The 27,167-nt window shown below is 42.7% G+C and overlaps 3 protein-coding genes across 3 annotated transcripts; 1 reads left to right on the top strand and 2 right to left on the bottom strand.

Annotated features, from left to right (window-relative positions):
• The first annotated feature begins 782 nt into the window (after positions 1-782).
• On the top strand, positions 783-3,447 carry LOC122033328 (40S ribosomal protein S26-1-like). Its single transcript, XM_042592335.1, has 5 exons — positions 783-858; positions 936-1,028; positions 1,180-1,264; positions 1,338-1,468; positions 3,241-3,447. The coding sequence occupies exons 1-5, from the start codon at positions 856-858 to the stop codon at positions 3,304-3,306; spliced, it is 378 nt and encodes a 125-aa protein (XP_042448269.1). The 5' UTR covers positions 783-855; the 3' UTR covers positions 3,307-3,447.
• A 215-nt stretch (positions 3,448-3,662) lies between these two features.
• On the bottom strand, positions 3,663-4,661 carry LOC122034869 (late embryogenesis abundant protein EMB564-like). The gene is made up of 2 exons (XM_042594229.1): positions 4,148-4,661; positions 3,663-4,085 (listed from the first exon to the last, which is right to left on the bottom strand). Exons 1-2 carry the CDS (start codon positions 4,335-4,337, stop codon positions 3,919-3,921), a joined length of 357 nt encoding a protein of 118 aa, XP_042450163.1. The 5' UTR covers positions 4,338-4,661; the 3' UTR covers positions 3,663-3,918.
• Positions 4,662-5,200: 539 nt separating this feature from the next.
• On the bottom strand, positions 5,201-6,097 carry LOC122034868 (uncharacterized protein At3g28850-like). The gene has a single exon (XM_042594227.1). The coding sequence runs from the start codon at positions 5,978-5,980 to the stop codon at positions 5,207-5,209; it is 774 nt and encodes a 257-aa protein (XP_042450161.1). The 5' UTR covers positions 5,981-6,097; the 3' UTR covers positions 5,201-5,206.
• Between the last annotated feature and the right edge of the window lie 21,070 nt (positions 6,098-27,167).

Here is a 27,167-nt window from a genome sequence, read left to right as displayed (position 1 = left end):
TGAAGCAAAAGGTGATTTCTCTCATTCCGAATGTGATTTCACTTACCTCGAGCACCCCTTATCGCCAACCCCATAACAAAATGAAAGGGCAACCTCCTAGGTGGGATCAACCTAGGAGTGTCAATTTGGATGGGTTGAGTGATTTCGAATCGGATTAAAGTACAAATTTTATAAAATAATCTCAAACCGAAAATTGACCCGAACTTGTACACAATCTGAAACTTTTAAACCCGAATTCGAATAACTTGACCAATCAAAATAACATGATTAAAAAAATATTTTTTTACTAAATTTTTTTTAATAGTTCTCCATTTTTTATCCAAATATTTGATGATTATCATATTATCCTTAATATTGATATATATAAAAACTACCTTAATTTTTAAAATAAAATTTAATTTAATCTTAAAAAAAACATTAAATCTTAATTTTAGATCGACCCGAGTTAATACGAACTAAACCCGATCCTAACACAATCCAAAAAACTTCAACTTAATCTGAATCCAAAAATCCTAATCCGAATCCAAAAATCCCAATTTAAATCTAATATTTTTCGGATCATTGGAATTGAATCGGCGCATTAGATTCATTTGTTACTCTCTAGATTAACCCTAATAAAACATGCATATGATAATGGTTGAAATAAGTGGGCATTCTGTGGCATCGAAAAGCCCATTTATATCACCTCCGTCCCCTGACCATGAAGAAAATAAACGGTTGTGATTAATTCGTCCCATCGCAATGTACTGCGAACGATGGATATATATTTAACTGCGTGAGAACGAAAGCGAGTTTGTTTTGGCAGTCTCAAACCCTAATTAGAAGAGTCGAAAACGTCGGAGTTGGGCGGCGAAGATGGTGAGCGATTGAAGCACGACCTGTCCTCGTCCTCTCCCTTCACACATCTGATCGATTTCTATGCAATCGTTTTGCAGACTTTCAAGCGCAGAAACGGCGGACGCAACAAGCACGGCAGAGGTCACGTGAACTTCATCCGCTGCTCCAACTGCGGAAAGTGTTGCCCTAAGGTATCACAGTTTTTTCCATTTCCTCTTATTATCCCTTTTTTCCCCCATTTGAAGAAGATTGGTTTTTTCGTGCGAAAATATTACATTTACATATTTTTTTCGGTCTGTTGGGGATTTTCTGTTGATTCTCTACTTTTACGCCATAACGAAGGACAAGGCTATCAAGAGGTTTCTTGTGAGGAATATAGTGGAGCAAGCTGCTGTGAGGGATGTGCAAGAGGCGTGTGCCTTTGATGGTATTATATTTTTGTTTGAATTATTTGGTCGGTATCTGTCATTCTTGTTGGCTAAAGGTTTTAAACATCTTAGGATACACACTTCCGAAGCTGTATATTAAGGTGCAGTATTGTGTCTCCTGTGCAATCCACTCGAAGGTTGTCAGGGTGAGGTCTCGCACTGATAGGAGGAACCGAGAGCCACCACAGCGCTTCAGACGCCGGGTATTGCATCTCCATGGATTTTTACTAATGTGTTATTATATTTACTTGCCTTCATATTATATCTTTGTAAATGGCTTTAATGAGTGCATCTTAGTATTCGTAATATCATTCTCTTGTGCTACTTCTCTGCTTTTATGGTTGCTATGGATGAATGCAATATTTTGGTATCCTTACATGCTTTAAGCAGGTGCAATTGTTCATTATTTGGTTTTGAATAAAACGTTTTGCTAATTTTTGTTAGTAGAGGTGTAGGAATTGGAAATTTATATTATACCTCCTGGATATTTTTGCCTTTGCATTATGATCATCTAGACAAGTAAATCAACCCATCGAATATTTCGTCGTTTTTCATCCAGACACGTAAAATGATAACTCTCAACTCTTTCAAGAGGCATGTCAATTACTTGTTCTGTTGTTTGTATGGAGGTAGATGGCAGTTAAGTTTCCTTTAGAAGAAACGATGTAGGGAAGTCACCAAAACATGCTCTAGGTGCTCATGGTTGTCCACGATCATTCATAATATATAAGAACTTTGATCTTGAATAATGTTACAAGATCTAATAAGCTTAGGACAATGGAGCTCAAGTGAACAGATGAGGATTTGAGGATGTATGTTAGCAAGTGGAGGATTGGATCCCCTTCTATAGGGATCGGGAGGCACCTTTAAGGTCACAAACTAAATAGGAATTAACACTTCATTTTAATTAGGAATATGAAAGATCAAGGCTCATCATTTAATCTTGAATTAACAGATGAGAATTTGAGGATATATGTTAGCAAGTGGAGGATTGAATCCCCTTCTATAGGGATCGGGAGGCACCTATAAGGTCACAAACTAAATAGGAATTAACACTTCATTTTAATTAGGAATATGAAAGATCAAGGCTCATCATTTAATCTTGAATTTAATTAAGATGTAAGGTGATTGGAAATTTAAGCGATGGCACTATTGATGGAAGCAAAAATATCAGGGCAGTGTCCTTCAAATCAATTTTGACCTTTTGGTCAAATTTTCATTTCATACTCACCAAGATGCAATTGTAGCGTCTAGCATGTTTAGTTCAACCCAATTATTAATCCCTATTTGGGCTGCCTAGTTTGAACTGTGTAATTTCAAGTCCCCTCAAATTAGTCCCCACAAAGTGACGAATATGCATATTCAAATTTGTATGAGCTTTTGTCCTTTTATAACTTTAAATTAAATTAGAATTAATCACGATTTCTTCTTTATTAAATATGTTTTCATTAAATTAGAATTTCTTTGCATTAGTTAAAATGTTTTGATTTATGTTCCTTTAGCCCTTTCCACCCTCAGACTTGCCTATCCATTTCCCTTTAAATGTTTCCCCTTTTGTTAATTGTTATTTTTATTTTCCTTCCAGGGGCCAAGGCCCACGATTCATCTCAAAACAATGAGTTATACAGTGACGTTGTGATATTATTGCTATTATTTTCAATATAGGCTCATTTTTTTGTGTCTTAATGTTGCTTTCTGCTTGCATGAAATAACTTAAGTGCGCATCTTGCATTCAAACATTCAACTAAAAAGAAATGAAGCCCCAAGTTTTTCCCTTTTTAGGTTCTACATTAAAAATCCAAATAGTTGACACAAACATAGAGCAATTGACGACAACGAGATCAGTACGGTTTTTTTGCACCCCTTTTTGCAAAGACGTATGTTAGCCCTCGACAGTCGAAAAGAATGATGTCTACAATGTGCAACCCTCTTATCTGATTAATGCTTCACCGTTTAACATGTGCTTTTATTGCAGGATGATCTGGCAAAGCCTGGTCAAGCTCCTCGTCCAGTTGGTGCTGGAAATCCTGCTCGTCCCTGACCGCTCCTACATGGAATGATAGGTCATACACTTGTTTTTTCTGTTTCAAAGTCGAACAATGCCTTCCTTTGCCCAACTATTGGATTAATCCTCTAGTCACTATCTTTCTTTATCGCTGGAAGAGATTTCAGTTCCCATTTACTTGGCGGCCTTTCTTTTTAAAACAATTGTGCGATTTTGCTTTGCGATTTTGCTCTACTTTGGTTGATGATATTCAGTCAATCAAATAAATTGTCCCTATCCGCAGGCACGTTGTGTGCGTGTTTATATTATTGTTTGCTGCGTGGATCTCTTCATATGTAGGCACTGTTATCGAACAAGTAGTTCGATGTGCTGGTTAAAGACGCACAGTGTCATAGAACCTCATGAAAGCAGCTGTTTACATCTATCTCATTATGCAACTAGAAAAGACACTTGATGTACAAACTACAACATGCGCGCAGACTGCAAAAAACACAAACACCAGGAGTGCGTGCATGATTGACAAACCTACGTGCGGCGCCGTACCCAGACTAACCAAACCTAAGCCATCGTTGCTACGTGCTTACATATACTCTCAAATACACAATTAGACTTCCACGAGTTGTTACAGAGATTGGGGATCATGCACGATCAGTCTCTTCTTGCTTCGTGAACTTCGACTTTGATCGGGATGCCTTCTCTCTGCGCACGCTCCTCGCCGGACTCCTCGGTGGTGCTCAGCCCGCCTTTGCGACCCATCTCCTGGTACCCTTCAGTCCCTAGCTGCTCCCTGCGAGTCTGCCCTCCACGGCTACGCCCTGCGCCCATTCATGGTGCAGAAGTTAATCAATTCAACCAGCTAATTAATCATCAATTTAACCTTCAGCGAGGCGTTCCTGAGCTTCCAGGCTCTTCCCGCCGGTACCACCTGGGACCACCGTCTCCCCCCGTCTCGCCCTCTCGTCAAGCTCTCGCCTTTCTTGTTCGGACGACATAATGTAGCCTCCGGCGACGCGGCCTCCGTCGAAAATGCTCACAGCAGGCAGCTCTGCTATTGCCGGAAGTGTCATTTTAGTACTGCGTCCTTAAGAAGAAGCAGGAGGCGGTGGGGAAGGCACCAGGCTGACGACACGTACAGGCAAACCTGGAAGACGGAGAAAGCGTGAGCCCTCGCCAGGCGACACGTTCGCCACCTGAGACACGAGTCCGTTACTTCCGTTCGCATGCGCGGCATCATGCGTGCGTATAGCGGCGTCGTTAAAAAGACGATGGATAACGGATGGCAATCTGCTTTCTTTTCCAGCACTTCAATTAAAATCCCAAAATCCTAAAAAAAGATTTTTCTTTTGTTTTCCAGCTCGATCACGTTTCAATAAACAATAAAAAGTAGTTCACAATTTTAAATTGATTAAGTATTTTTTTTGTTGTATTCTAATTAACTTGCAGACACACGAGAATTTCTCGACCGCTCGCACGTTTTCGAGTACAAACGTTACTCAGCCCGTAAACATACACATTCTAGCGGTTTCGTACAACATTAATGTTGTTTCTTGAAATTAATAACGACTCTAATTATTACATTTGTCTTTGTGGTCTAATGCGTGAAGGGATGGAAATAATTAGAGTTCATATTATAATTAAGTGTAATGAACATACTCATCACACAGATTAATGAGATGAAAATATTTTCACTCTGGGTATGTAAATCACGCATGGTGGGGTTATTCACGTTTTAATTAGTTCGCAGAAAATAACGGATCTGATCGATTAGAGAAGGATTAGAGGAGGAAATCGCATGTCTCCTAAACAGAAATTAATCAAGATATATAACACAGTACGGGTTTCCTATATATTGTTATTAATATATTATTGTAACTGTGATTAATTCCTTGCTTTACGCAAGGAACAGAGACATCTATTACTGACGGTCCAGATGCGATCAGACGGCGGTGGGGGGAGAGCACCGGGTGCACCGGACGATCCCGTTCTCATTGCACGCGGTGCACGCCCGGAAACCCCCGCCGGCGCCGCCCTTCTTGGAGTAGTACCGCCGCGAACCGCTACATCTCCGGCACATCACGAAGCCGATGTCGCCGCACCACTCGCAGGTTCCGGGCGGCGCCTGAGCCACCCCCTCCACGTACCGCCTCAGGTCGCCGGCCTCGTGGAGCCGCCGGAGCTCCTCCGCGCCTCCGATGTGACGGCCCCCGATGAACACCTGCGGGACGCCGACGGGCTTCGGGCAGCCGCCGAGTACGGCCCTCAGTTCCCGCAGGAAGGCGGCGTCCATGGAGACGTCGCGCTCGTCGACGGCGACGCGGAGGCCTCGGAGGATGGCGCGTACGGCGGAGCTATCCTCGAAGGTGCGGCGGACGACGCGGAGGGAGGTGTAGTAGAGGATGACACGCTTCTCCTCGCCGGGGGGGAGGCCGAACGGGTCCTGCTCCTGCGGAGAGCACCAAGAACGGAGGGCGGCGGAGGCCGGGCGGTGGTGGTGGACGAGCGGCGGTGGGGGCGGCGGAGGCTGGGGCGAGGAAGAGCGGGAGGAGGCGGTGGAGGGGTTACGATCGACGGCTTCGTAATCGTCGAGGAGGGAGAGAATATCCTTGAGGGAAGAGGAGCGGATGAGAAATGAAGATTTCGGGGGCGGCGAGGGGGACGTGATAGCGCCGCCGCGCGGAGGGAGGTGGACTTTTCCCCACGCCGGCCACATCAACCGATGCAATCGAAAGAGAGAGGAATAAGAAGGAGAGGGAGAAGAAGCCGGTCGAAAGCTGTAGAATTAAGTTCGGGAGGTTGAAAACGAGGGATGGAACGGAGAACGTGGAGAGGTGAGGCCGCTGCCATTGTAAACACAACAGTCATTTCCTATCTTTAATGCTCTGCTGGTAAATGGATTCTTATACATTATACAAAATACAAAATACAAAATACAAAATACAAAATAAAAAAGGTTTCAAGAAAACACATAATAAGATATTCAATATTAATTTGTCAATTAAATTCTAAATTGGATTTAAAAATAAATATCTAAAAACTAGAAATGAAAGATATCTAAATTTAAACTGAGCCTTCATAAATTATGAAATATATCAGTTTTCATCTCCTGCGGTGATACGTTTCGTGTGATTTGGTGATATGGTAAGTTTCACGTCATCATCTGCTACGATGAGAAGTCACTAACACGTGCAGAAAAGTTTTGACGTGCATACAACTTTCGAGGCATAGAAATCCATTGCTCACAATTTCCTATAGTAAATTGCTTTTCTCACCCCCTCTACAGTCCACCTCCCTCTCTCTCTCCCTTGTTAAATGACTTTTTTACCTTTTCCTTTAAAATAACAAGTTATTTTATTTTTTTCTAATTTTATTTACTTTCTTTAGTTTACTGTTTATTTTTTTCAATTTTATTTACTTCCTTAATTTTATTTTTTAAAATAAATTTTATTTATTATTTTTTTCATCAATTTTTTTTTATTTTTTATCCATATTTTACTTTCAAATTTTTTATAAATAATAACTCCTAAAATCTATTATTAAAAAAAAACAAAGATTATAAGATATCAAATCTTCTATCTCAATATCACCTGTCCACGTGTCCCACTCATTGCCCCAGCCCATCGTCGGTGGCACCACTGGCGGCCTTCGGCCACCACCCCGATTAAAACTATATCCTAGGGGGAAGGTGAATACGGTCGCCATCAACGCGATCAATCCCGAAATTCGGTCGGATTTGAGTAAACTTTTCTTTGTCGGTGATATGAGTCCCTGCTTAAATTCAGCCAAATTTCAACATCGATCGCCCTGATAGCGACCCCTGGGGGTTCACCTTCCCCTAGGATATAGTTCTGATTGGGGCGACGACCAGAGGCCGTCGGTAGTGGACTTGAGGCGACGAGTATGATAGGAGGACAGAGAAAATTAGGGACAAAAGATTTAATCTCATATTACGAATATAAAAAAAGCATAACTTTTTTGTCAAGAAAATATTAAAAAAAATAATATAAAGATAAATAATATGATGGAACTGGGAAGAGAGTGTGTACGAAAATCTACGATTAAAAAATAAATAAAAGATTATAAATATATAATAAAAAAATTAAAAAGAATTAAAATTACAAAAAAAACTGATTAAAAAAAACAAAAAACAATAAAATAAAACAAAACAAAATAAAACGTGGAGGTAGGAAAAGCACTGCCACTCAATAAATTATAAAAAAATTATTAAAAAATAAAATTGATAAAAAATAAAATTAGTTAAAAAAACAAAACTTAAAAAAATTAAATAAAAGAAACGTGAATGAGAGGAATAAGGAGAAGGATAGAATGGTAAATATAATTGAATTTTATGGTGGGCCCGAGGAGGGGAGGGTGTCAGCGGGGGTGGGAAAAGCAGCTCTCTTTCCTCTATGCAGAACCTTAGTCGTCGCTCCTCCCTCTCAAAATTGTCTCTCTCGTCGAAGCCAGGATGTGAGCTCTCATGCAGCGACACACTACGCTCCTGGCCTCTAGTCGCCCTCTCTCACCGAAGCTACGACTCTCTCTCACAGCTAACCCTCTCCTGCCATGAGCTCTCCCTCGCTGTGAGTCCTCTCTCGGTCGGCGAGCTCTTCCTCAACGTGAGCCTTCTCCTTCTCGTCTCTCATCAGTCGTCGACGAATTAGGACATCACCCTCCGTCGAACCAAGGTTTTGTTGGAGCAATCTAGATGTCATAGGTTTTGATGTTTGAGCAAAGATTTAAATTAGGTTTATTATTATATTTGATATGCATTGTGAGTGTGCAGGATACAGGTACAACAAGAAGAGTCTAAGTATGATTTTGGTAAAAAAGGAAAGTCTAAGGGTGAGTTTTGACGGTGTAAGCCCAAACATGTAGTCTTAGCAACATAAGTCCAAGTGTAACTTGGCAATAGATGAAATTCCGAAGGCGCGGCCTCTTGGCAAAGAAAGATCCGACAATAATGACAAGGTCAATGTAAGCTCCAGAAGGCAAGACGTAAAGGTTGGGGAGACATCCAATGGACGCGAGGTTGATGGAGGAGGCTAAAAGGATAGGTTTAAGTTGTGCGGACAAGGACGAGTGCATGAGAGATTATACTCAGGATAAAATTCTAGGGTACTGTAGCAATTACTATAGCGTTACAGTAGCAGTAGATTGGTATTTTCAATAGTCGACTAATATCAAGTCGTTGGCCTATAACAGCCGAAATCCATAAAGGTCAGTCAACTAGTAAGTATGACAGTCGATTGGTGGCAAAAACATTGTTTGGATGTTTCCATCCGAGCTCTATTTAATGGAGCTCGGGATGCTTGAGCAAGGTGATGAAATTAGTGATGGTTAACCCTAATTAGAGTTTCCAAGTGCTCAAGTGATCTAGTGTGGTCTGTGCGAGTTGTGGTGAGGTTTCTCCACTCACAAGAAACTACGTGAGCTAGCCGAAAGATCTCCGAGGAATCAACCACCGACAGATTAGGATTGTCCTCCTTACAAACATCCATGGAGTAAGAGTAAGTGATCTCCGAACCATGTTACATAAACGTGTTAGAGGTTGATTGTCTTGGTTATTGCCTCTATGTTTAGTTTTCTATTTGTTTGTTTTGTTTTGTATTTTCGCTGTGCACTAACAGGTATAGGAAACGATGATTTAGGTGACGAGCTATTCACCCCCCCTCTCTAGTGGCGTTAAGGTTCCAATAAGTGATATCAGAACTTGGCCGTTCTTTGTTGGACTAATCGTCAAAGGTGCAACTGCTAGAGAAAAAGATGGAGTTGGAGGGACCTCTCAAATGGGACATCCGGGTCCCACCTCCATATGAGCGCGAAGACTTCGGCTATTGGAAGTCGCGCTTCGAGACGTGGTTCCAAATGGATTTGAACCATTGGATGACATTGGAGGAGTTATTCAACACTCAAACCGATAAGAAGGGAAAATGCCTCCAACCTTAGTATTAGACCAAGGATCAAAGGGAGCAATTAGAGGTGGACAAGGAGGTAACTAGAATTTTAATTAATTTATTATCTCCTAATATGGTGTTGAATGTAGGTGAGTAAAATAGTGCTTATGAGCTTTGGAGTAAGGTGATTGCAATCCATGAAGATACTACACAACTCTAAGGAGTGGAGGAATCCAAGGAGAATGGTTCATTGGTCCAAGGGAAGGAACAATTGGATGTTGACACATGCTCAACATCCAAGGAGGAGAAGGAAGATGAGGAGGTATCATCCACATTTTCAAGGGAGAAATAAGTGGAACCGTCCACATCTTTAAATGAAGAGGAAGAAGAGCAGTCCAAGGAAGAGAACTTAGAAGCTTAACCCTCTACCTCAACTACCTAGAAGAGCACAAAAAACCACATTAAATGCTTTGAGTGTGGTAAGATGGGGCATTGCAAGAGTAGGTATCCTTCACTCAAAAAGATAAAGGAGGTAATCCCTAAACTTGGTAAAATTACTTTAAGAACTAATGTGGGTTGTAGGGATGACGTCAAGGAGAAGAAACATATTAGGTGTTTCACATGTGGTGAGTGAGGACACTACCACACGAAGTGCCAAGCATAGGAGAGCTCAAGAAATTAATGCACTTAAAGAAATAGGAAAAGAAGAGGAGCTCAAATCAAGTAGGAGCTTCAAAGATAAAAGAGAAGGTAATCCCTATTTTAAAGTTTAATCCAAGTTCGAAAATCATACACTAAGGTTAGACCTAAAAAGAAACAACCTACCTTGCCTAAGGAGAGGAAGGTGGTTGAAAATCTAGACATTAATCCCAAAAAGGAAAAATATATAACTAGGAAGGGTAGGTCTAGGGATGTCCAAAATGAACGTGTTGATTCTAAGGTTAGAATCTTAGAATTGGAATCAAGCCTTGAAGGCAAGGCTCAAGGAAAATGGAGAAAGTCCTAGATAGTTTCATTATTGGACCTAGAGGACTTGATATGTGTTTGGGTGGTCAAAGAAAAAATAAATATCAAATTGGGTTCCTCCAATACCAAAAGGAGGTCAAGTGCTAGGGTGACACGTGACAATGGTAAGGGAGGAGTGGCCAAGGGTAAGGGAGTGTCATCCAAAGCCAATGTGAAGAAATATATTAGGGTTGCATATAATTATGATAAGGATGAGGTGTTTAAGGTTAAGGACAAGAAGAAATTAACCAAAGATAAGGTATCTAAGGTTAAGAAAGTCAAGTTTGTAGGATAAGTATCACTCGAGGTGCATCGAAATGACCTAGCCATAATGGATGAGTCACCTAGGGAGGTGGCTAGGGCTAAGAGCTCTAGGGGGAGCTCAAAGAGTCTTTAGGATATATGGTAAATGAATCTCAAGTGAACCATTATTGGGACTCAAGAAGGGTCATCAAATATGCCAAAGTGATTTGGAGACGGATTTGAGTCTCAAATCCAAGAAATTGGAACAATTAGATTGAGTTTCATGTATAGAAATATGATTTAGGTTCATATTATAAGTATTTAGGATAGTTTTGATGTGGTCAACCAAGTTCAGTTAGGTCATGTTATATTTGATCCTTGTGTCTAAGTGTGCAGGAGCTTAGGAACACAGGAAGTTGAGCGGAAGATGCAACTAGCGAGAAGGGTAGTGTTGGACCTCGTGGTTGTTTGATGTGATCAACCAAGTTAGGTTAGGTCCTGTGTTGTTTTAATCCCTGTGTCTAAGTGTGTAGGAGCTTAGGAACGCAGGAAGTCGAGTGGAAGACGCAGTTGGCGAGAAGGACGACACGGGAAGGGAGACGACGGGCTCAGTGTGTCCGAGGGATGAAATAGCTGCGGAAGAGTACACCGGTGGACGAGAAGAACGTACGTGACGTTCGAGGGACAAGAAGTCGGAGCGGAAGCCTACTCGAGGAAAAGGCCGAAAATTGAGTTCGGGTGAGCCCTATTTCGGTTGGCCGCAATCACCCAAGCGATCGGAGCTTCCGAAGGTCAAAAAGAGTTGGAAAAGTAAGTTGAAGGCGCCCACAATGCAGTGTGGAGGGTGCCTCCGCCTTCTTCAGGTGGGAGGGCGCCCTCCATGCCATGGATGTAATGACCCGACCCCTCGGCCCCTTGGGCGGCCCAATTGGCGGCCCAAATTGGCTACCGCTTATGTCGTCGACCGACGACCCACGGCCGTGTCGTTACTCACTAAGTCTTCCCACCCCAGGCCAGTGGATTTTTGCCTTCCGCAGGATTCGAATTCTAGACCTCTAAGATAAGTACTAGAGTTTATGAATCCTTGTAGCCAAGTGAGCGCCACTCACTTGGTTACTAGGATTCCTAAACTCTAGTACTTATTCTGGAGGTTTAGAGTTCGAATCATGGGGAAGGCAAAAATCCACTGGCTAGGGCGCTCACTTGGCTATCAGGATTCATAAACTCTAGTACTTAGCCTGGAGGTCTAGAGTTCGAATCCTGAGAAAGGCAAAAATCCACTGGCCAGGGGTGGGAAGACTTAGTGAGTAACGACACGACCGAGGGTCGTCGGTCGATGACATAAGGGGTCGCCAGTTGGACCGCCAGTTGGGCCGCCCAAGGGACCGCCAGTTGGGTTGCCCAAGGGGCCGAGGGGTCGGGTCATTACATTGGAGGCACCCTCCATTCCTTGGAGGCGCCCTCAATGTCATTGAGGGCGCCCTCAACGTAGTTAATTTGACCGTTTGCAAGTGGATAAAAGTTTATCCACTCATCTTGCCTTGGAGGCGCCCTCAACCCCTTGGGAGGCACCCTCAAGCCTTTAGATAGAATTTCCAGGAGCTATAAAAAGGCTCATGGAGTTAAGAAATAATCAATCAACTCTTGTACTAACTTCCTAGCAACTCTTAAAGCTTTCAGTGTGTAAAAGGCTTCTCTGCCTTCAAAGAAGGAGATTCTTAGTGAGTTGTTTAATAACCTTAGAGTAACAATCATCCAGGTTATAACCAAGTCAACTGATGAGTCTTCTTTAGTTCTTTTATTTTTATTTATTGTTGCATTTTTAGAGTTGAAAGAACGAGGAGGGTATTTTTTTCTATTTCAGGCAATTCACCCCTCCCCTCTTGCCGGCCCGCTGTGTCACTCCCCGGGAAAGTTCCTGTCCGAAGAAATTTCGGCAGCACCACCCCTGTACGGGTGACAATCTGAAACATTTCTACAGACACAATATACATCAGCCACAGGCGGTTGGAACATACACACAACAACGCAGTTTATATGCAGCATACTCGCCTGATACCACAAAAATACAACCACGCAATTATATATAAATCTAACAACCCACTCGACTAATCAAATACAGCGGAAATCCAATAGACAATACATATAACTATAAACAAAGACTGCTAGCCGGCTAGGCTTACACCACACAACAACCCAACACTCCGGAAACAAAACCGGAACACAAAGCCAAATACACACATATCATATACCAAGATAAAAATAAACAAAAATACGGAGACTAGTATTCTAATGTGACGTGAGGACCGGTAGGTAGGATACTCCAAGCGACTCCATAAACAACCTGGTACCTGAAAAAGATAGTGTCCACGGAGGTGAGTTCAACAACTCAACAGATAACTAGTTGACATGTATAGTAAACTATAACAAATGGTAATAACTATGGAGTACAGTCACCTGGACAAAAGCTGGAAGATGCACAATAGAAAAGGCTGAAGAGAACTGTACTCACCAGGGCCTCCTATCAGAATAGTCAAGTCGTCAGACCGAGAGTATTATAAATCCTGTATGCATGTCAAACATATGCATCCATCCAAATGCAGCATATAAGTGCAAAAAACACAATTAGTATATGCATCAATGCATATGATGCCAATGACATGGTCACCCCTGACGCCAGTCAGCCATCTCGCACACAATGGTGAGACCGAGTGGAGAGGGCTGTGACAACTGTGCACTATGACATCACTGCTCCTGATGAGCGACCGAGTGGACGGGATGCTGTCGGAGTACACCTATCCTCCTACCCCAAATCATAAGTGGGGGAGCACAATGCTCTCATCTCTCGGTACACAATGACGGGGAGGGATCCTGGTGTGCTACCACGCTGCAGTACACTACCCATGAGCGTCCCAGCGGAGCACCACCGAGCAAACTGACGTGCTACCATGCTGCGTCACGCTACCCATGAACGGACCAACGGAGCACCGACATGGATGAAACTGGCGATGTGCTCAACAATAATGGATCAGACTATCGCACAACATGCAATCATGCGAATGGTGCATGGCACTAAGCATGACAATATCCTGAATCAATCCATGTATATAAAAATGTATACCCTAATATCAATAAGTCAAATCCACAAATCTAGAGTATACAGGTCCGCTATGGTATAAATAAAAACCTAGGTCTTGAACATCATAAGGCAGGGTATGTCACTACCTCTATGAACAAATATATAATCATGTGAGTACTAACATAAAATGTATAATAGGTGAGCTAACAAGCATATAACAGGTATCCGGTAGCGACATATCGAAACAAGGACAAACATAATTATTACTAAAAGATATAACCTACTAAACATATCAACATGACGTTATCAAAGATAAGTCAAGGTACCCGCCTCCAATGTAGATCGAGCTAATCAACCTCTATGTCGAAGTGCTCGTCCTGAATCTGAATCTTGTAATAAATTGTATGGTTTAGCTAAGTTTTATTGTAAACCAAAATAGCTAAACCCAAATCTTTATTTACCAGGAACCCTAATTATTCCATCATTCGGATTAAACCTAACGAACAAGATGAATAACATCTAACATGTAAATCCAAATTCACTACAAAATGTATCACGATCCTACACTTCCTTATAGCTCGGATTAAAACATATCCTAAAAACTCACCTTAGTAACCTCTTCCTTGGGGTCCTCAGCCGAAGCAAGATCGCCACAGCAAATTCCAAAAGCCCTAAGTAAAAAAAATATCATGACATTCGTATCAAGGCATTCAACCCAAAGACTAAAATCCAAATACTCACCCAAATCTGAACGTCTCAACTGCTGAGCCGCTGCTGGAGAAAACCATAGTCCAGTTATCCCTCAAATCTGGCCGCCAAAAGCCCTAACTGAGTCCACCGATTTCCCTCAGATGGAAATCCGGATGCGTTGTGGTGGTGAACTAAGGTAGAGGGCACTAGAGCATCAGAAGGTGATTGTAGTAGATAGTAGTGGGTCGACCAGTGGCGCGGTCGATGGTGGACAACGCCTCAGGTATGCGGCTGAGGCTTCGGCAGAGGAGAGTGACAGATTCTAGAGTATGGTCCTTCCCCCCTTGGCTGGAGACCGACGGCTTCACCACGGGTGATGCCAAGCACTCGGCGCTAGGGCAGCAGGGAAGGTTGGCTGGATAACTAGAGTAGAAGAAAACGGTTGCGTCGGCTGTGGCAACACGAGAAAGGAGGAAACATGAGATCGAGAGATTTAGGGCTTGCCGTGGAAGAGGGGAGATTAGAAACCTAGGCTGAGATCGGCGTTGGGGACAAGCCGACAGCAATAGGTCTCCAATAGCTGGCGGCGTCACTGGTTGGCAGCGCCGGCATCTAGTTTCTCGCCATTGGTGGTCGACGGCGATGAATGGAGAAGAAGAAGAGGGGGAATCGGCTGGGGGAAGAAGAAGGGAAGACTTTAAATCGCCAAGGAGAAAAATCGTCGCCGGTTAGGGCTTCGGCGTCGCGGGGGAAATCAGGAGGAAGGAAACGGAGAAAAACGGAGGAAAGAATTAGAAAAAGGAAATAAATTAAGAAAAATAAACATTTCCTAACTTAAATGGGTAGCCTAAATAGGCTTCCCCGGGCCCCCATTTTTATACCTGTAAACTCGTCCATACGAGCTCCGAAAAATTCTTGAAAAATTCCTAAAATTTCTGAAAAATTCCCTTATTATTATTCGTCATTTTTCAGTATTTTACATTCTCCCCCACTAATAAAAATTTGGTCCCCAAATTTCTTTATCTACCATCAGCAAATACCAATAACGGGTAAAGAGTATAAATGCTTAACGATAAATTAAATCACAAACCTCAAGTGAAAAGATGGGGGTATCGTGCTCGGATCGTATCCTCGAGCTCCCATGTAGCCTCCTCTTCAGAATGATGCTGGCATCCGACTTTAACCAGTTGGATAGTCTTGTTCCGCAACTAACGCTCTTTCCAATCCAGAATCCGTATCGGAACCTCCTCGTAAGTGACGTCAGACTAAATAAGAACTGAGATATCTGTCAGCACATATGCTGGGTCGGCTACGTATCTCCTGAGCATGGATACGTGGAACACGTCGTGAACGCCTGCCAGGGACAGTGGTAGTGCCAGACGATAAGCTAGCGCTCTAATCCTCTCCAAAATCTGGAAAGGCCCAATGTATCGCGGAGCTAGCTTACCTCTGAAGCCAAATTTCTTCACCCCTTTTATGGTGAAAACTCACAGAAAAACATGGTCGCCCGTAGAGAACTCCAGGGGTCTGTGTCTCCGATCAGCATAACCCTTCTGGCAGTCCTATGCCTCTGACATCCTCCGTCTGATAGTACGGACCAACTCTGCCTCATGCTGAGCACCATGAGGTCCCAACAACTGGGCCTCCCCAACCTCATCCCAGAGGGTGGGTGTCCGACAAGACCTACCATACAACGCTTCAAACGGTGCCATCTGGATAGCCGAATGAAAGCTGTTGTTGTAGACGAACTCTACCAATGACAAATGGTCCTTCCAACTGCCTCCAAAATCCATAACACATGACCTCAGCAAGTCCTCTAGAGTCTGAATGGTCCGCTCTAACTGTCCATCTGTCTGCGGATGGAAAGTTGTACTGAAACGAAACTGAGTGCCCAAGGCCTGCTGCAGACTCTGCCAGAATCGAGACTTGAACCGGGGGTCTCTATCCAAAATAATAGTTAGAGGGACACCATGTAATCTGATGATCTCCCTGCAATACAGATCTGCCCGTCAATCCAAGGAATCAGTCTTCCGGATCGCTAAGAAGGGCGCTGATTTGATTAATCGATCAACGATTACCCAAATTGCGGCATGGCCTCGTCGTGTCATAGGCAAACCCACCACAAGTCCATGGTGATGTGTTCCCATTTCCACTAAGGAATAGGAATCCGCCGAAGTAATCCGGCAGGTCTCTGAGGCTCAGCCTTTACTTGCTGACAAACAAGACCTCTCGCTACAAATTCCACGATGTCTTTCTTTATGTTATTCCACCAATAGGAACGCCTCAAATCCCGATACATGCGGGTCCCGCCTGGGTGGATCGTAAATCGAGAGCGATGAGCCTCCTGAAGTAGCTTCTACAAGACCGAGTGAGACTAAGGTACACATAATCTACCTCGGAAGTATATAATACTCGCTTCATCTCGAGTAAATTCGGTCTACTGCCCGGAAGCTATCTGGCAGCCTATGGACTGTAAATACTGATCTCCGATCTGGGCCTCCTGAATCCTCATCCTGATCAACGACTGAGCAACCATGGTAACAAGAATACCCTGCTCTGTCTGTCCTTGCTCCTGAAGGCCTAACTCGGAGAAACCTTGAATCAAAGTCCCTCTGGACTTCCTACTGAGTGTATCGACAACCACTTTAGCTTTCCCAAAGTGGTAGCTAATGGTACAATCGTAATCCTTCAGGAACTCCATCCATCTCCTCTGTCGGAGATTAAGTTCCTTCTGAGTAAACAGATATTTGAGACTCTTTTGGTCCGTGAGAATCTCAAATGTAATGTCATATAAATAATGTCGTAAAATCTTCAAGGCAAAAATAATGGCGATCATCCACAAGTCATGTACTGAGTAGTTCTTCTCATACTCCTTCAACTGCCAAGAAGTAGGAGACTACCCTGCCGTGCTGCATCAAAACAGAGCCCAACCCCTGTAGAGATGCGTTGGTATATAGAACGAATCCGTCCTCTCCAGAAGGTAAAATCAAAATCGGAGCCGACACTAATCTCCGCTTCAGCTCCTGGAAGTTGGTCTCGCAATCCTCAGTCCAAGTGAACTTCACGCCTTTCCTGGTCAGGCGTGTAAGTGGCATAGCAATCCGAGAGAAACCCTCAACGTATCTCCGGAAATATTGAGCCAAACAAAGGAAGTTGCGAGCCTCCTCTATAGACTCCGTCTACTCCCAACGGTAACAACCTCTATCTCCTGTGGAACCACGGTATACTCCTACTGGTGACCGTGTGTCTCAAACATCTCACAGAAGACAACCAAAATACACACTACTGATCTTCACATATAGATGTTTCCGTCGAAACATCTCTAGAACTATGCGAAGATGGTGTACGTGACTCACCTCGAATCCGAAATAGATCACAATATCGTCAACAAAGACAATGGAAACCGATCCAAACATCCTAGGAATACCCAAATCATCGAGTCCATGAACACATCTAAGGCTCCGCAAGCCCTAATGGTAAAACCAAGACACATAATGTCCGTATCACAGACATTTCTAACCATAAGATCCCGGACAACAAGTCAGGAATCTGATCACCAACGATATAAATCACCAAAGAATAGTTCCTCGAGTGTGAGAGCAACGCTCCATCACACAAAATACCACATATATGGGAGCAACGCTCTACCACAAGAAATCCTCCATATGTGGGAGCAACGCTCCACCACAAATAATCCTAAATATGTATCTGCAATAAATATGAGAGCAATGCTCCGCTATAAGCAATCCGCAATATGTGGAAGCAACGCTCCACCACAAACGATCCATAACATGTGGGAGCAACGCTCCACCACAACCATCTAAAATATGTGGGAGCTATGCTCCACCACAATCAATCCATAATATGTGGGAGCAGCGCTCCACCACAAACAGTCCAAAATATATGGGACCAAGACATCTTACTATCCAACTAGAAACTGCACGAGATCACTCAACCACATATCACTGTGGTTAGCCTAGGGTATAACAACCTAGTAAGCAAATCAAATCTATAGTCAACTATATCATCATCCTAGTGGGTCGGTCACCCACTAATAGGAGAATTAGTTGACAGGGTAATACAACCAATAACATAATATAGACACTCAACATTCTACATTCAACATAGGTAGAATCATCATGATGCTACCAACCATACACCCGGCACACGTGTACACACAACATATGTATAAATCATCGTGATACATCCAACAATGCATACCGAACCCGTGTGCATATATCAACATAGGTATAATCGACAATACACTTCAAACAACACTCACATGATATATATATACCTATGCCAAGAGTATAATCAACGTAATACTTTCTACAAATCATAATCGACACGAGTGTACACACAGAATAAATATAATGAACAAGATACATAGAATATTACACCGAACATATCTGCACATATCACAACTCAAATTAAATCGATAAGATACCTCCAATAAAACACTCAAACACAGGTGCACATTTCACAACATAGATTTAATCGACAAAATACCTCCAATAAACCAATCAGACCACTCGGGTATAATCTACTAGAAACCCACAACAATCATAACTAGAAAAATATACACCCACTACATGTAATTAGACCGTCCATCATAACACTCCTACAACACATAATAATCATATGTACACACCACATAGATATACAGAATCAGCATATTTAATCCAATCAACCTGGTATTCCCCATGCCACCTTCTATGTTATCCAACTAGGTACATACAGTCAAAAATAAAAGTCCACATGGAATAGGATACATCAATCCTCTATAGACTGACCAAACCGATAATGGTATACTGCTAATTCAGTCTTCTCCCCGTCAGTACAAGTTATGTACCCAATGTACTCAAGATATCCAACTAAGCACGAATCACCCAAAGATCAGTATTTTTATAAAATAAAGTAAGTCGATCCCCTGCTGATCGAACCAACCAAAATAATGAATCGGTGATCGACTATCTAAATCTAACAAATGTACGTTAATCCTCCGCAATCACAAAGGTATATCGATCTACGACTACCCAAGTCGACAAACGTAAATCAGTCTTCTACTGACCGATCTAGCAAGAGTAAATCAATATTTACTGATGAAATTAACTAAGATAAAATGATATACTACTGGCTAGGTCAACATGAAGATATAGATACTATCCACTACCCAGCTAATAATAGTAGAGGCTGGTATGTGCCTCAATCTGCTAACCAACTAGTAGTAACAGAAGCTAAAACTACTGGTGTATGATATTAAAAATCATCAGAAACTGTAATCCTTGATCTCTAATAGGGTCGATCATCATCAGTGGCTAACCAATCACATGTAATATGGCTACAACATTAGACAGATACTAAATACAACGTGCTAATACATGTCATAACTATCATAGTCAACAATGCATACACTAACAGAAGTATATGATAACAATATACCAACATACCTCCTATAGCTTGGAGATATCCTGCTGCTGCCAGGTCCCAAAACCCGAAAAGTCACATCAAGAAAACTAAAACATGAAATCCGAAACACGAGAAATAAGACCCGTAAACCGAGCTCTGATACCAATAAATTGGTATCAGATAAATCTCGAAAATTCAGAACACATAGCAAGTATCGTAACCTGGCTCTGATACCACTAAATTGTCACGCCTCGGGGAAGTCTCTGTCCGAAGAAATTTTGACAACACCACCCCTGTACGGGTGACAATTTGAAACATTTCTAGACACAATATACATAAGCCACAGGCAGCTGAAACATACACATAACCACGCAGTTTATATGCAGCCTACTCGGCTGATACCATAAAAATACAACCACGCAATTATATATAAATCTAAGAGCCCACTCGACTGTATCAAAACCAAACACAGCGGAAATCCAATAGACAATACATACAACTATAAACAAAGACTGCTAGCCGGCTAGGCTTACACCACACAACAACACAACACTCCGGAAATAAAACCGGAACACAAAGCCAAATACACACATATCATATACCAAGATAAAAATAAACAAAAATACGAAGACTAGTCTTCTAATGTGACGTGGGGACCGGCAAGTAGGATACTCCAAGCGACTCCATAAATAACCTGGTACATGAAAAAGATAGTGTCCACGGGGGTGAGTTTGACAACTAAGCAGATACCTAGTTGACATGTATAGTAAACTATAATAAATGGTAATAACTATGGAGTACAGTCTCCTGGACAAAAGATGGAAGATGCACAATAGAAAAGGTTGAAGAGAACTGTACTCACCAGGGCCTCCTATCAGAATAGTCAGATCGTCAGACCGAGAGTATCATAAATCCTGTATGCATGTCAAACATATGCATCCATCCAAATGCAGCATATAAGTGCAACAAACACAATTAGTATATGCATCAATGCATATGATGCCAATGACATGGTCACCCCTGACGCCAGTCAGCCATCTCATACACAATGGTGAGACCAAGTGGGTAGGGTTGTGACAACCGTGCACTCTGACGTCACTGCTCCTGATGAGTGACCGAGTGACGAGATGCTGTCGGAGTACACCTATCCTCCTACCCCAAATCATAAGTGGGGGAGCACAATGCTCTCATCTCCCGGTACACGATGACGGGGAGGGATCCCGGCGTGCTACCACGCTGCAGTACACTACCCATGAGCGTCCCAGCGGAGCACCACCGAGCAAACTGATGTGCTACCACACTGCGTCATGCTATCCATGAGCGGACCAACAGAGCACCGACAGGGATGAAACTGGCGATGTGCTCAACAATAATGGAGCAGACTATCGCGCAACATGCAATCATGCGAATGGTGCATGACACTAAGCATGACAATATCCTGAACCAATCCATGTATATAAAAATGTGTACCCTAGTATCAATAAGTCAAATCCACAAATGTAGGGTATACAGGTACGCTATGGTATAAATAAAAACCTAGGTCCTGAACATCATAAGGCAGGGTATGTCACTACCTCTATGAACAAATATATAATCATGTGAGTACTAACATAAAATGTATAATAGGTGAGCTAACAAGCATATAACAGGTATCCGGTAGAGATGTATCGAAACAAGGACAAACATAATTATTACTAAAGGATATAACCTACTAAACATATCAACATGACGTTATCAAAGATAAGTCAAGGTACCCGCCTCCAATGTAGATCGAGCTAATGAACCTCTGTGTCGAAGTGCTCGTCCTGAATCCGAATCCTGTAATAAATCGTATGGTTTAGCTAAGTTTTATTGTAAACCAAAATAGCTAAACTCAAATCCTTATTTACCAGGAACCCTAATTATTCCATCATTCGGATTAAACCTAACGAACAAGATGAATAACATCTAACATGTAAATCCAAATTCACTACAAAATGTATCACGATCCTACACTTCCTTCATAGCTCGGATTAAAACATATCCTAAAACTCACCTTAGCAACCTCTTCCTTGAGGTCCTCAGCCGAAGCAAGATCGCCACAGCAAATTCCAAAAGCCCTAAGTAAAAAAAATATATCATCACATTCGTATCAAGGCATTCAACCCAAAGACTAAAATCCAAATACTCACCCAAATCTGAATGTCTCAACTGCTGAGCCACTGCTGGAGAAAACCATAGTCCAGTTATCCCTCAAATCTGGCCGCCAAAAGCCCTAACTGAGTCCACCGATTTCCCTCAGATGGAAATCCGGATGCATTGTGGTGGTGAACTAAGGCAGAGGGCAGTAGGGCATCGGAAGGTGACTGTAGTAGACGGTAGTGGGTCGACCAGTGGCGCGGTCGATGGTGGACAACACCTCAGGTATGCGGCTGAGGCTTCGGCAGAGGAGAGTGACAGATTCTAGAGTATGGTCCTTCCCCCCTTGGCTGGAGACCGACGGCTTCGCCACGGGTGATGCCAAGCACTCGACGCTAGGGCAGTAGGGAAGGTTGGATAGATAACTAGAGTAGAAGAAAATGGCTGTGTCGGCTGTGGCAACATGAGAAAGGAGGAAACAGGAGATCGGGAGATTTAGGGTTTGCCGTGGAAGAGAGGAGATTAGAATCCTAGGCTGAGATCAACGTTGGGGACCAGCCGACAGCAATAGGTCTCCAATAGCCGGCGACGTCACTGGTTGGCAGCGTCGACATCTAGTTTCTCGCCATTGGTGGTCGACGGCGATGAATGGAGAAGAAGAAGAGGGGGAATCGGCTGGGGGAAGAAGAAGGGAAGACTTTAAATCGCCAAGGAGAAAAATCATTGCTGGTTAGGGCTTCGGCGTCGCGGGGGAAATCAGGAGGAAGGAAACGGAGAAAAACGGAGGAAAGAATTAGAAAAAGAAAATAAATTAAGAAAAATAAACATTTCCTCACTTAAATGGGTAGCCTAAATAGGCTTTCCGGACCCCCGTTTTTATCCCTGTAAACTCGTCTATACGAGATCCGAAAAATTCCTGAAAAATTCCGAAAAATTCCCTTATTATTATTCATCAATTTTTGGTATTTTACATGCTGCACCAACAAGTGGTATCAGAGCTCAACCGCCTCAGAAGGACTAACCGTCGTATGAAGCAACCAGATCAAGACTATGGCCGGACCAACAATCTTTCCACCTAAATTCGAGGGAGATTTTTTGTCGTGGAAGAAACGAATGGAGATATTTTTCAAAACTGATTTTGAAATATTATTAATAATTAAATATGATTTTGTAGCTCTCAAAAATCCCCAAAGAGAAGAAAAATAAGAGTATCACTGGATCAAGAAGGAGCAAGCAGACTTCGTAGCGAACGGACAAGTCGAGTTCCACCTGCTTAGTGTGTTGCCATCTCAGGAAGTAAATCGGATCAGAAATTATAACTCCGCGAAGGAGCTTTGGGAAAAGTTCTTGGAGTTGCATGAAGGGACTTCCGAAACAAAACTTGCGAGATGAGACGTGCTCCGGAATCAACTGACGAACCTCCGGTTGGAAGAAGGAGAGTCAGTAGCATAACTACACGGAAGAATCAAGGAGTTGATCATGGACTAACAAACCTCAGAGAAATGGTAATGAATCGGGACGCACAAAGGTATGCGTTAAATACGTTCCCAAGAACATCCGAATGGACAACTATAGTAGATTCCTACTATATATCCAAGGATCTCGAGGTAAGTACTTTAGAAAGTCTTTTTTCTACTTTCGAATAACACGAATCTCGGTGCGTAGGACAAAGAAAAGGAACGAGTCAGAACGTTGCCCTAAAGGAAAGGACCAATGATTCAGACTCTAACAAATCAGTTGATGAAAACAAAGCAGCTCTTCTGGTAAGTAAACTCAATAAATTTGTTCGGTCTAATAAGTTTAAATCACAGACAAAAAGAGATTATCGAAACAAAAGGAAGGTCTGATGCTACAATTATAACGAGGAAAGGCACATCAAGGATGACTACCCAAAATCAAAGAAAAGGGACAAGGAGAAAGAAAAGTCGCAAAGACCGACATCCTCTAAACGCAAGAGTCTGAAGGCCACATGGGATGAATCATCGTCCTCCGAATCTGAAGTTGAAGCCTACGTCGGGCTTTCTCTAACAGCAATCCACCAAGATGAAGATGAGACCTGCTCAGAAATGAACATAGATGAAGGGGGAGGATCATCAGAAGAAGAAAGTAGTGATGAAGGGGGAGCATCAAAAATTGAGGTAAGTGAGGTACGTGCTCTATCTCCTAAACAGTCCTTTAAATTTATTAAAAGTCTTGCTAAAGATCTAGTTAAACTAGAAAAGGAAAATGCAAAATTAAAATTGAATTTAGCAAAAGGATGTCCTCTATAATTGTATGATAATCTAAAATTAGAAAATAAAAAATTAAAAATTGAAATCAAAAAATTGAAAAATGACCATGCATGCTTGAATAATTTTCAAAAATCAAACTTAAGATTTATGGAAAATTAAACTGGTACATTAGAAAACATCAAGGATAACTTAGAAGAATACCTAAAGGATATGTACTCCCTAAATATCTAACTAACCCAGTGGGAAGGAACCTCTATCATATATAGATTAAAACCTTCTGTTAATCAAGGCTTTCAGAAGAAATTAAATATTTCAATTCCTTAAAAGGCTTTGTCTAGAAGTGGTTGATGATATAATAACCAAGAAGGCCTAGTGTCTCGCCACAGCCTGAAAGCCGATTATCGAATTAAATGTTTAATTGACAAACTGACAAGCAATTAAGATGATACTTTTAAATTCTTATCAACTATTTAAGCGTTTCAAATTTTTCTTTAAATTTCTAACTTGGAAATTGTTTTAAAGTTTATTTAACTTGGGAAATTTGAAATTTTTCAAAATTTGCAACTTAAATTTTTTTTATCTCGAAATTTTTTTTCTCTGTGCCTTGTTTTTTTTAGTACCCTATTTTTTTGATGTGATCAAAGAGGGAGAGATAGGTACAAGCTTAGGGGGAGTTAGAATATTTTGTCAAACTATTTTTTTTGAATTTTAATAGATCAATTCATTTTAGTATTACAATTTTTGTTTTGTAAACTTTATGCTTGAAATGATGTTAGTTCTATAATTTCTTTAAATTACTTGTTTGTTTTACCCTAACTTGAACTTAGGTTGATGCACATCAAAAAGGGGGAGATTATTGGACCCCGTGGTTGTTTTGATGTGATCAACCAAGTTAGGTTAGGTCCTATGTTGTTTTAATCCCTATGTCTAAGTGTGCAGGAGCTTAGGAACACAGGAAGTTGAGTGGAAGATGTAGCTGGCGAGAATGACAGCATGAGAAGGGAGTCGACGGGCTCGGTGCGTCCGAGGGACGAAAGAGCTGTGAAAGAGTACACTGGTGGACGAGAAGAACGTACGCAACGTTCGAGGGACGAGAAGCAGGAGCAGAATCCTGCTCGAGGAGAAGGTCGAAAATTGGGTTCGTGTGAGCCCTATTTCAGTTGGCCGCAATCACCCAAGCGATCGAAACATCCGAAGGTCAAAAGGAGCTGGAAAAGTAAGCTGAAGGCGCCCTCAATGCAGTGTTGAGGGCGCCTCCGCCTTCTTCAGGTAGGAGGGCGCCCTCTATGTCTTGGAGGCCCCCTCCATTCCTTGGAGGCACCCTTAATGTCATTGAGGATGCCCTCAATGCAGTCAATTTGATCATTTTCTAGTGGATAAAAGTTTATCCACTCATCTTGCCTTAGAGGCACCCTCAAGCCTTTAGATAAAATTTTCAGGAGCTATAAAAAGGCCCCTGGAGCTAGGAAAAAATCAATCAAATCTTGTACTAACTTCCTAGCAACTCTTAGAGTTTTCAGTGTGTAAAAGTCTTCTCCACCTTCAAATAAGGAGATTCTTAGTGAGTTGTTCAACCGTCTTGGATTAACAACCACCCAGGTTGTAACCAAATCAACTACTGAGTCTTCTTTAGGTCTTTTATTTTTATTTATTGTTGCAATTTTGGAGTTGAAAGAACGAGGAGGGTATTTTTTTCTATTTCAGGCAATTCACCTCTTCCCTCTTGCTGGCTCGTTGCACCAACAGGTGGTACAGGAAAGGAGCCAATGGGCTCAGTGCATCCGAGGGATGAGGTGTTGCGGAAGAGTATATCGGTGGATGAGAAGGACGTGAATGACGTTCAAGGGATGAGAAGTTGGGGAGGAAGCCTACTCGAGGAGAAGATCAGAGTTAATTTTGGGTGAGCTCAATTTCGGATGGCCCAAGAATCACCTACGCGAAGAGCCTCACGAAGAGATCAGTGTTGAGCTGAGTTGCCATGTGGAAGGTGCCTTCCATGGTTGGAATGCGCCTTCGATGAACAGTGCGAAGGCGCCTTCCAGCCTTTGAAGGCACCTTTCAAGTGACCGTTTGCGAAGATAAACTTTATCTTTGCACTGATCGAACTTGCCACGCTGGCGGCGCCTTCCACCCTATTGAAGGCGCCTTTCAGCCTCGGATAAGATTTTCCAGAGGCTATAAAAAGACCCCTGGACCTAGAAAAAATACAACAAGCGAACTACAAGTCTTGTATTTACTCCCTAATCATTTTGTGAGATGTAAACGTTTGTAAGAGGCTACTCCGCCTTCAACAAAGGAGTTTTTCTAGTGGAGCTTTTTTCAACGTCTTAGATTAACAATCATCTAGGTTGTAACTGTAGGACCGTTGGGCCGGCTAGAAGGGGGGGTTGAATAGCCCTGCAAAAATTAAAAATGCAAACACCCTTCTCGAGCTCTTAAACTAACACTTGTAAAATAATCAAAGCAATAAACTAAGATCAGAAAAGAAAACGAGGCACCAGGTTTTGACTTGGTTACAACCGGGGAGGTTGTTAATCCAAGAAAGATGATCGCACTAGAATTTCTCCTTCAGGCGGAGAAGCCTCTTACAAAGTTGAAGCGCACAACAGAAGCTAACTACAGAAAGCGTACAAGTGTTTGAAAGAAATGCGTGAGTTCTGAATCATTGACAGCTTCTGGACCAGGGCTATATTTATAGTCTTGGTCGGGGCGCCTGGAAGGGTTCCGGGCGCCCTGGGGGGGATAAAACTTTATCTCCCAACGTCCAAAACGCGAAAGACGCGTTCTGGTCAAACTTCACGTTCCGGGCGCCCCGGACTGTTCCGGGCGCCCCGGGCTGCTCCGGGCGCCCTGGAGTGGTTAACTTTTGCGTCCGGGACCTCTGCTCCGTTTTAGTCCCGCCTCGGTCCGGGTCTTCCGCTCTGGATCCGCTTACTTGGGTGATCTCTGCCATCCGGAAAAGGGCTCACCCGAACCCAACTTCCGGTCTTCTCAAGCGGGCTTCCCTCCGGCTTCTCGTCCCTCGGAATTGCCGCGTGTTTCCTTCTCGTCCGCCAGCGTACTCATCCGCAGTCTTCGTCCCTCGGTCGTCGACCTTCTCGCTAGCTGTGTCTCTTGCTCCCCGAGCAATCTTCCGCTCCGGCTTTCGTCCCTCGGAACCACCGCGCGCTTCCTTCTCGTCCGCCGGTGTACTCTTCCGCAGCACCTCGTCCCTCGGACTGCCGTCCT

The sequence above is a fragment of the Zingiber officinale genome, chromosome 11B, assembly GCF_018446385.1.
Source record: "Zingiber officinale cultivar Zhangliang chromosome 11B, Zo_v1.1, whole genome shotgun sequence".
NCBI lineage: Eukaryota > Viridiplantae > Streptophyta > Magnoliopsida > Zingiberales > Zingiberaceae > Zingiber > Zingiber officinale.
Note: the sequence above shows the minus strand (reverse complement) of the source record. Positions and strands in the feature narration are given on the sequence as shown.